The following is a 10,743-nucleotide window of genomic DNA, read 5'->3' as shown; positions in this document are numbered from 1 at the left end:
AATATTTATTTTTAATTGTTCTGTAAATCTATTAGTCTATTGGAATACTAATTATTTTAGAATATTATAGTATTTTATTTTTGATATCTTATTACAGTTTTATATTGTTTGTTTGTTGTATTTGCATAGTTATTTTGTGAAATATAAAATAGTAATTTTAATATTATAATTGTGAGAAAATAAAGATTATTAATTTATCATCTATATATATTTTAGTTTTACCAACCCGCCAATGTGGAGATTAAAACACACATTTTTCATAGATTGAGTAATATATATTCGTTTTTAAAAATTCAAATCACAACATATGCAGAAAAAATTCTGTATTTTATTAAGGGTGAGTTACTAGAATATTGCATAAAAGCTTCCTTATTACAAAAGTAACATACAATTGTTTGTTATTACTAGACTAACACATTGTACCTATACTACCCCTGAAACTAGTGTTGGGAAAAAACGTAATTACGGCTAGTGCCATTAGAAAAAAAAATATTGGAAGTTGGGACTAAGTCTACCGATCCTTTGATGGTAGATTTATACACGTGGACTGATTAAAGGTGTACGTCAGATATTTTTGGTACACTTAGTTGTAGTGCTGGTACACTTGCCGTCGACGTAGATGGTACACTTAGTTGTAGTGTTGGTACACTTATCGGTGGACGTATATGTGTATCAAAAACTAAGTGTACCAAAAATATCTGATGTACATCTTCAACAGTCAATATGACCCAAAAGATATTTATGGTAGACTAATGGCCTGTTGCGACAGATTTATTCGACAGCCTTCTCTCGTTTCAGATATTTTTGGTGTACTTGTTTGTTTTTTTGAAATAGTTTTCGGAGTGTGATGGTAGGTTTCTTGTCCGTGGTAGATTTAGTAAGCATTTTTGACAGCTGTAAAGTCTTACTAGAATAAAACGAATTTGTTTGAGCTGTCAAAGACAGTCTAGCGTTACGATAGACTTATTGGAGATAGATCTAAACACGTTTGCTGTTCTTCCGATCTATGGTGTTCATGTAATAACGTTTGTAGCAGATTCATCAATCGTATTCTGTTTGTCGGCCGGAGCAAACGTCTTTTTCCTACTCTGTTTCGTTAATCTTTCCTCTGGGTTCATCCATGGAAGAGCTAGATATCTGTTCGAAAATCTATATAACTCACTTTTTATAGGTTTTTAATTTAGAAATCAAATGTTGAGATGAAAATCTATAATAGTTGAGTAGAAAACCCACAAGTGAAACCAAAAAAATAGACATAAGTCGTGAAAAAATAAAGTGAGGCAGGAAAAATTAGGGTTTTCAGTCGTATGTTAGAGGTAGAAGACGAGGATATTCTGGTAATTTCGGGTTCATTAAACCTAAAATCGAACGTGTACGTACATATAAACGTGTACGTACATATGAACGCATACGTACATAATGTTCTTGAGATTAGAGTACGTACATAATGTTCTTTTGCTTAGTGTAGGTCCATAAATCCGTTTTAATGAACAATATTATTGTAATTTTATAGTCATCTTCAACATATCTTTTTCTATAACCCTAGCTGATATTGTCGTTGTTGTTCACCGGAAATGGAACAAGTAAGAGATGTTACTAGAAAAAGTAAGAGATGTTACTAGAACAACCTATGTAATTCATAATTGTTTATTTATCATATTTTCGAGAGGTAATGAACAATAACCATACAAAATTACATTTTAACGATAGAGGGTAATATTTAGATAACATAAATATATAATACTCAGTTCAACTAGGTACAACTAAATATATATTTAGATTTGCATTTATATTTAAAATATGAAAATGATAATTAAGGTTTATAAGAATTTCTAAAACATATTGAACTATTAAAGAACCATGTTTAATCAACAAAACAAGAGTTTATCACTTTCTAATATATACTATCGTTTTCACATAAAACACTCTTTATAGTATAAGGAAGACTTAGTAAGTGATCACCTCAAATGAAGCAAAAGAGGTGAAACCCAAGTTTTTATGAACATTGTGTTATGAAAACCTTGTATATGCTAATTAATACTGATAAATCTTGTGGCCAACTGCTAATTAATAATTTATATTATAGTCCAACTGGAAATACGAAAAAAACGCAAAAGTTCAACTATGGATATGAGAGTACAACTGGATAACTATGTATAATTATGTGTATACCAAATAATTTTTTACTAATATCATGTTGTCTTTGGATCATTTTACCATAGTGTGATGATTTTAAATGAATATTCTGCCGCCAAAATCTATTTTTTATTCGTTTTCACATGATCCATATTGAAATTTATTTTAATAATTCTAGTACAGTTGCACCAAGTAGTTCAAGTTATACTGAAATTTTCTACCTAAGTGATTTAGTTATACATAAGATCTCACATTCACTCTAAAATTCTATTAATTACAATCAAAAAAATCTCTCTCTGTTGTAACTCTTTTATCTTCTGCAAAGGCTCCATCTTCTACTCCTTATAGTTTCTAAGTAGATATTACAGGATACCTTAAGCAATCATGAGGGACCTAAACTTGCAAAACTGGCTACACTCAAGTGATAGCGACAGAGAATTAGTGATGATGAAACTATTATGGAAAGAGAATAAAAGTGGAATTAGTGATGATGAAACTATTAGGAGAAGTGGGGTATTGACGGCGAATTGATAGCTCTGTTAAATTTGGATTTACGAGAGATATGATTAATGTTAATTAGTGGTGGTTAATTTGATCGGGGCGTTTTGGTTTGGATTAGACTTCTCTTTTCGTCTCTCCATGCAAATAGTTACTAATACATATACAATCCACATATGTGTAGACTATGTACATGTTCTTATATACGTACATTACACATAACAATGATCATGATGACTGTGTATAATTAATAGCCACTAACTGAATGAGGTATGGTTAAAATCTTAATTATAGATCATGGCCAAGCTTTTTTAATTCTTCTATATTATCAATGACGTAACCAAAAAAAAGTTTTTATATTCCATTTCCACAAAAGAAACGATCCAAAAGCCAAAGAGATTTTGAGTCCTTAATTAGGGTGTCTGAGAAACCGTTTGGAAGAAGAGTTGGTAGCAAAACCTCTGCTTCTACTCTTTCGATGTCTTGGAATTGTAACTTTCTCAAGAAGAGACAAGACCTCAGGCATCGATGGTCTAACTTTAACCTCTCCAATACATTGTAAAGCCAAGAAAGACATCATAAACGCTGCTTTCTAAGGGTATTGACCCACAAGCTTCGTGTCCATTATCCTAAACACTTTTCGCTTGTCTCGCAAGTAAGGTGTCGCCCATTCCACTAAATATTCTTCTTCTCGAGCTTTAGTTTTGTCTATTGCTCTACGTCCAGATAGAATCTCTAGCAAGACTACACCAAAGCTGTAGACGTCACATTTCGTTGTTAGATGACCTGACAGAGACCAAAAGCAGAGACATTTCAATGTGTTTTAGAAATTTCATGTTTTGTTAGTTGAAATTGGAACAAATGAACCATCAAACAAAGAGAAACCTGTTGCTAGATATTCTGGAGCTGCGTAACCTTCTGTACCGATGACTTGGGTTGTCACATGTGAACGGTTGTCTTTTGGACCTTCTTTCGCCAATCCAAAGTCTGAGAGTTTTGGGTTGAATCCTGAATCAAGAAGGATATTTGCTGCTTTGAAGTCTCTGTAAATGACTTGATCCTTAGCTTCGTGCAAAAAACAAAGCCCTCTAGCAGCACCAATCGCCTCTTTCATACGCAGTGACCAAGAAAGCACATTAGAACCCCCTAGAATAAACAAGATTCATCAGGTCATGAACAATGCCAAGTAACATAAACATAAATGTTGGATCTTAATTCTTACTTACTTTCAAACAAATGATTTTCAAGACTACCATTAAGCATATACTCGTAAACCAAAAGAATGCTTTTGCGCTGTCCATAACAAAAAAAAAGACATCAATTGTTCTTCCAATCAGTGTGTCATTTTAGCAAGAACCACACTATCTCAGAAGTTTCTGGTTTCATACCATTTTGCAACAAGTCAATACCGCGACCAAGTGCTTCTAGAGATGTCGGGTAAGAAATAGTTTTTCCCTCCTCACCATTATTCTCACCAGGCAATAAAGGTCTAACTCTACAGAACACACGTATATTGCCTTTCAATTCCTGCAACATGAGAAATAAACCAGGATCAGTCAACCTTTACACACATAGGGGACGAAAAAAATGTGACAAAGGTTTAGTTAAGTGAATTATAGAAGAATGGTATTGTGCAACTTCTTCCGTAGTTTTTCCCCTTCAACGAGTTTAAGTTCTGCTTCTTCTACTCGACTTTTCAGATCGATAATGCTTTGCTTCTGGTCTTCAAACTCATTTATTTTCTCAAAAGTAGTTAGATCAGACACCTAAACCATAAACAATCCAAAAATGTTATTAAAAACATAAGAGGTTGTGAAATCTAATAGATTCATATGTTATATGTGTTTTGCTCGAGAATGTGATAAAAACCTGCAGTCGCCTCTCAGAATACACTAGTCGATCCTGTAACTCTTGTATCTGAGTACTCTGGGATGAACATATAGTCTGGACCAAAAACAATTTACATCATCTTAAGAAAAAACAATTGGCAGAGAATATATAGAAAGAAATTGTAAACGGATATGAGACCTCAAGTTCAGTTATGGTGTCTTTGAAGTCATTGTACTTGGTTGCCTCAGTTTGTAAGGTTTGTACTTCCACTAAATGGCGATCACGGTCTTCCTTGGCCTGCTGAAGCTCGACCTTGAGACTCGCAATTTCGTTTTCCAACTCACCTTTCTGCTTCATGATATCTTCTTGAGAAGCCTACCAAAAAAAAACAAGACACTCAATCACATTTTGACCAGAACTACAAAACAATTACTACCATTGATCGGATATAACAGAACATCATCATATACCTTAGAAGCAGCAAGCTGATCCTGCAATGCTGAAAACTGGCCCTTCAAGTTGCCAATATTTTCGACAATGGCAGTCCTTTCTTTCTCACCGTGTTTTATAGTTTCATGAGCTTCATCAAGATCACCTTGTAGCTTGCTGTTATACAGCTGCAGGCTTGAGTTATACTCTTGCAACAGTTTGTACATGTCATTTACCGATTGTATCTGAACATAACAAAACAAACAGTCAACATTAGTCTAAAGTTAAGTGACAAAACATTCTGATCATTTCAAAACCTTTTTAAGTTTTCTCACCCTCTGGTTAGCCGTTTGAAGATCTCCTTGTGCTTTGTCTAGCTCTTCTACAAGACCAGCTTGTGCCTTTTCAACATCAAGTCTTGTTTCTTTCTCTTTTCCAAGAGAATAATTCGCAGCCTAAAACAGAACATATTGAATTAAACCCCACAAATATGAATTAGACACAAGTAATTTAAAGTAGAATTAGCCGCCTCTTACCAACTTCTCCGTTTGTTCCCTGGCAAGTTGCACTTGAACAGATTCAAAGTTTTTCCTCAGCTCTTCAATTATCATATTCAGCTCCTCTTCTTTGTTTCTCAAACTAACCTCTGTCATCAAAATTGCACAAATATAAAGTTCAAAAATCACAAAAAAATTTGAAACAAAAAAAAGTAACAGCTAAACTTTAATTATGGAAACACACCCATGTCAGCACAATGCTTCTCATTCAATTCCAATGCATTCTTCAACTTCTCTTGCTCAAAAGCATAATCCAACTCGAGTTCTTGAAACCACCTAATGCAAAGTCTAAGCCTTTTTATATATTCCATCATGTTCTCACATCTCTCCTGCAAAACCCAAAAACCACCAAGAAGAACATTCAAATTCAAGCTTAACTAACTGAAACCAAAAGGGAGACCAAAGCCAAACACATAAACAAAGTCTTTAATGCTTTTATCAAACTGACAAAACTGTTTTGGTCCCACCAATTGTCTTATAACACAATCAATTCTTCTTCTTAGAAAAAAAAACAATAGATCCAACGAACAAAGCCAGTAAGCTAACAGAAATTAAAAGCTTCAGATTCTATACCATAAGGATCAATCAGAACACATAAACAATGTCTTCAATGCTATTGCCTAATACTAAAGGTCCCACAAATTGTCTTATAAACACAATCAAATCTTCTATAAGAAAACCAACGGATTCAACGAGAAAAGCCAGTAAAAAAAAAGCTACCTCAAATTCAAAACTTCACCAACTAAAACTCTCTCTCTGCTAATAGAAACCCTAATTGATAAAACTTACTCAACAATCAAATTACAGTATAGACACTTTTTCTTTTTCATCCACACATCACAACTTAGATTACACAAGAAAGTTTAAATTCAGGTAAAAAAATAAAATTGAGGGTGGGGGAAAAAGTAGAAACCTTGTAGTTGAATTTGCTCTTGTACTTGATTCGTTCATTAAGAAGAGTTTCAATGTAATCTCTTGTGAACTCAACAGGACCATATTCAGATCCCGTTGTGCTCGCTGGAGCGCTGTTCGGAGTCAGATCTTTTGACCCATTAATCACCGGAGAAGCTGACCGGATTCTTCCATTGTTTGCCATCGCCCCCACCATAACAAACCAAAAAAATTAAAACTTTTGTTCTCTTCTTGTTACCTAAATTACTTCAAACTCCTCTCTCAATCAAAGCATAAACCTGCAGCAACAAAAAAAACAAAGTTTGTATTGTTTTTCTTTCTTAGAGATCTTCAGAAAAAGATAAATTGAGTAATGAGAAGGGGCTTACGTGAAAAGGGTTTGGAGTTCACTGAGGAGTCGTCAACATTAACATCTTCATTCTTGGGGGAAGATCCAAAGCAATTCCCCATTATAGAGGTCTAAAATCTAAATCATCCAAAATCCTATAGAGACAATTGTAAAGGGAAACAAAACACTAACTAATCTATCATCTATGGATGGATGTTTGTCACTGCCTCTGTCATCGACATTCTTCCTACGGCTAAAAGAAGGAAGAACGATCTAGACGAGAGAGTGGCGAGGTTCAGAAAATGTGTTTGGATTCCGAAGGTTTGGAATTTGAGAGATCAGAAAATGCAAAAGGAAGGTTGAATATAACTAAAATTGTTAAAATAAAATAAAAAGGATACCTAAACACTAAAATTAGAGAGAAAGGAAAAGAGTTTCCGTGTTGTGTTAACTTCGCTGTCAGAGTCACCCCTATTCACTGCCTGCAGAGGAGTAGCAGCCGCTTCGTCGATCCTGTATCTGCGACTGTAAAGAAGCATCAAATTGATAGATAACGTGACCAATTTAGCATCAATCAAGAGCAAACCCAGAATCGGAAAACAAAATTAGGGGTAATAAAAGAGAGTGTCAAAATTACTCGAAATAGACGTAATCGGAGGATATGTATCTGATAAACGACATCTTTGAAGAGCAGACAAGACCAACTGCACAAATCAAGTTTATCGAAACTTTTTTTTTTATTTGATAAGAACTGCGGCCGTCCTCGAGCTGCTTCCCGGCGAAAATTAAAGGCTGCTGGTCCAGTGAGATCCCTGGATCTTCGCTTTCACATAGTCGATGGTGTGAGATGACTCGACCTCTAGCGTAATGGTCTTCCCGTTAGGGTTTTCACGAAGATCTAAATCTTTTTGAGACTACCGCTGCATCCAAGTTAATCGAAATTTGATGATTTTTATTTTTTTTAATTATAAATAGCATAAACCGTGATAAAACACACAACTCTGGTTTAGAAGTAATAATGTGTTATTCGAGTAAGTCGGAAATCTCAACGTGTTAGTCTAGTAATAAACCTACTTTTATGTAATATTCTAAGTAATTTCCCTATTATTAATCATAAGTATTATATGAAAATTTTAAACAATTTGTAAATAAAATAAAATAATGATGATAGGAGAAGCATAATTTGAAATCTTAACAAAATCTTCAAATTTATTATCAAAAATAATTATATTGTATACTTGGATATAAAATCTTAGTTTTTAAAATTCTGATTGGTTTATATTTTTTTTTAAAAAAATATTTATTAATTTCGTCCATAATTTATTAGAGAGAGGAAATTTTTTTTTTTCAGATTTTTTAATATTTGATCTGTGAGTGTTTTTATTTTTAATTAACTATATTTATTTAAATCAATTAATTAAGCTTAATTAAAATTTTCTAATGGCAATTGAATGTAATTTTTTACACATTTTAAGGTTAGTTTCATATTTGTACTTCCCAATTAATATAGGGATGATTTCATTTTTCTTATTAGAAGTGTTAAAAAGATTCAACTAGCTAGGTTCTCATCAATTCAATAATTCAACTAGTTGAATCTTTATAACACATCTAATAAAAAGTAACCCAATAAGTCAAGGACAGTGGTAAAATCGATGAATTGATGAGAACGTAGGGCCAAACCAGTTATGTTTCAAAAAAATAATCTCAGAGTTCTAAAAGGCCTAACTAAAAGTCTAAAATACTTACAAAAGTTTCACGTTTTCTATATGGTCTAAATAAGTGTAAACTATATTACCTAAAGCTTCCATCCCTTGAATTTCAACTCTTATGATCGTGTTTTAATTTTCTATATTGTAGTAGAAAACATAGAAAGGCACGGTTTGGTAGCCGGAGGCCAACACCATTTCGTTTGTCTGAGTCACTCCAACAAAGTGTACATATGTATTTCCAATTACACTTGGCCATAAAGCAGGCAATACATATGTATGCTCCGACCACTCCTGTTTATCGTCATCTTCCAGAATTCGCAACTCAATACTTCTACTCTTCCTATTAAGACGATGGGACCCTTCAGACATAAGTAAACCTAATTTACCATTGAAGTTTTGCAGAGGTGGGTAACCGAGTGGAGTGTGAAACTATCCGAGACTCTAACGAATCTGAAAGTCTCAAACCTAACATCAAAGCAAATGATTATGGTATCCAATGAAGACATATGAAAAGCAAGATAATACAAAACACCATTGATGCATATATATATCATCATATTCTGGAGAATGTGGTATGGAACATTTGATCCTTCTCCATGACAGTTCTCCTGCTCCTAAAGTCAGAACTTGGTGCTCTTTAGACACCACATCTTTTCCTCCATAATTTAACGAGATCATGGACAATACCTTGCAATCTTTGCCAATTGGATCATACCCGAAATAGCTCACCACTCCAATCCTCCTCCTCGTATTCACTTTGGGTAAGGTCAAGGATTGTCTAGTACTAGGGTTGCATATCACTGACACCTTATGCTTCTTCCCTTTAAAGATCCTATGATCTCTAAGAAAGACCAAACCTCTCATAGGACTGAAAGGTTCAAATGTAAATTCATACGGAATTTTCATGTGATAAGTGGCGACTACATGATGAGGCGACTTCTCAACCGGATTTTGAGGCTGAGGTGAGGAGAAGAAATAAACCTCACCCTTGTTTTTGCGTATGGTGGCGAACAAGAGCTGTGGGTGAGCCGAAGATCTGGTCAAGAACAACTCCGTAAAATATGGATGGCCAAGTGTGGAGGCTCAGAGCTTGGATACGCAATGACATCTCGCTACAAATTTGGCCGACAGTCTCAGAAGTATCTCGATAATCAGTTCATTTGGGATCTGTTCTGAGTTTTCTCCACCTATATTTGATTTCTTTGATCGCATATTGCCTCAGGTGATGGAAGATCCTCCAATGAGACACTGCGCTTAAACCCTAGAGTCTCTGCTCTGTGCTCTTCAACGACTTTAGTTGAGTTTTAGAAAAATTCAATCTCAATTAGTAGAAACCGGTTGTGATGTGATGGGCTGAGAGGAAGCCTTTGCAGGTGATATGGCATTCTTAAAAATTTAGAACTTTTAAATAGGCCCGGGCATATTAACCAAAACCAAACCAAAACGAAATTTGGAATTCAGTTCGGTTTTGGGTACTTCACAAGAAATTTGAAATCTCTCTCACCAAGTAAGTGTCTTCGAAAGTATCTTAGTGTGTAGTTCGTGTAGACAGTTGCGGACCCATGTTATGGGTTGTGGTGGCAGCTGACACCAGTAATATTTAAAAACCAAAAAATTTAACACTATGTAAAAAAAGTTAAGTGGCAAAATGGCTTAAGTAGGGGCTTAAGGACACGCGGATTCATCTTGATCCGCACATCGCCCTTTGACGTGTTCTGTTTGCAATGAGAACACGTCGTCACCTTTTGACTAACACGCTAGCCACAAACTCTCTCAACGTTCATAAGCAAAAAGCCTCAAGAGAGGAATATTCCCCAAAGTTCAAATTTAAACCAAAGAAAAGAAATAAAAGAGATAACCGCCTTGGCCTTGCGCGGGAAGCAACTTGGCTTTAGGCGTTGTGCGCCAAGCTCCATGCCTCGTTAAAACCTTCTCCGGTAAACCCATCGGGAAAAACCCGGAGTAAGGAAAAAGAGTACACTTCCTTGCTTTAAGCGACTTGAACGTCTTCACTCTTGGGTAAGAGTGAAGACTAAGCGAACTGAGCCTTCGGAGTCTTCATGGGGCGGCTGGTGTTGAGCGAATGTCCAGACGAATAGGTTGAGACACTGCTTAGCTGCCTTCGCTGAGCTCTTGGAACGTGTGGTGGCTCCGGGAAGGATTGTTGGAGCTCTGGCCGCGTCCGAAGTGGTTGCCTTGGCCGCGTCCGATGCGTCTTGGTCACGCATCTCGGTCGCGTCTGGCGTGTCTTGGTCTTCTTGGCCGAGGTCGCGTCCTGCGATCACATCAAAAGGTCTCATCAAAATCAACTCCTTCAACTCGAGAGTAACCTTGAGCCACCAGT

At 35.4% G+C, this 10,743-nt stretch overlaps 1 protein-coding gene and 1 pseudogene across 7 annotated transcripts; both read right to left on the bottom strand.

Moving 5' to 3' along the window:
- Positions 1 to 2,828: 2,828 nt before the first annotated feature.
- On the bottom strand, positions 2,829 to 7,678 carry LOC104786360 (kinesin-like protein KIN-14N). 7 transcript variants are annotated; one of them, XM_087449731.1, is made up of 15 exons: positions 7,328 to 7,634; positions 7,092 to 7,215; positions 6,731 to 6,845; positions 6,364 to 6,640; positions 5,635 to 5,779; positions 5,430 to 5,539; positions 5,229 to 5,348; positions 4,935 to 5,138; positions 4,663 to 4,839; positions 4,504 to 4,578; positions 4,273 to 4,400; positions 4,023 to 4,161; positions 3,861 to 3,927; positions 3,520 to 3,780; positions 2,829 to 3,420 (listed from the first exon to the last, which is right to left on the bottom strand). In XM_087449731.1, exons 4-12 carry the CDS (start codon positions 6,556 to 6,558, stop codon positions 4,155 to 4,157), a joined length of 1,161 nt encoding a protein of 386 aa, XP_087305857.1. In that variant the 5' UTR covers positions 6,559 to 6,640; positions 6,731 to 6,845; positions 7,092 to 7,215; positions 7,328 to 7,634; the 3' UTR covers positions 2,829 to 3,420; positions 3,520 to 3,780; positions 3,861 to 3,927; positions 4,023 to 4,154. The 7 variants fall into 7 exon arrangements, with proteins under 7 accessions (XP_087305857.1, XP_087305856.1, XP_010510050.2 ...); XM_087449730.1 differs by having other exon boundaries at positions 6,731 to 7,215; positions 7,328 to 7,678; XM_010511748.3 differs by lacking the exon at positions 3,861 to 3,927 and having other exon boundaries at positions 6,731 to 7,215; positions 7,328 to 7,668.
- A 1,098-nt stretch (positions 7,679 to 8,776) lies between these two features.
- LOC147943458 (F-box protein DOR pseudogene) lies at positions 8,777 to 9,611 on the bottom strand (annotated as a pseudogene).
- Between the last annotated feature and the right edge of the window lie 1,132 nt (positions 9,612 to 10,743).

The sequence above is a fragment of the Camelina sativa genome, chromosome 5 (genome assembly GCF_030686135.1).
Source record: "Camelina sativa cultivar CO46 ecotype springtype chromosome 5, ASM3068613v1".
In the NCBI taxonomy this organism is placed as follows: domain Eukaryota; kingdom Viridiplantae; phylum Streptophyta; class Magnoliopsida; order Brassicales; family Brassicaceae; genus Camelina; species Camelina sativa.
The sequence above is the reverse complement of the archived record's forward strand: the minus strand, read 5'-3'. Positions and strand labels throughout refer to the sequence as shown.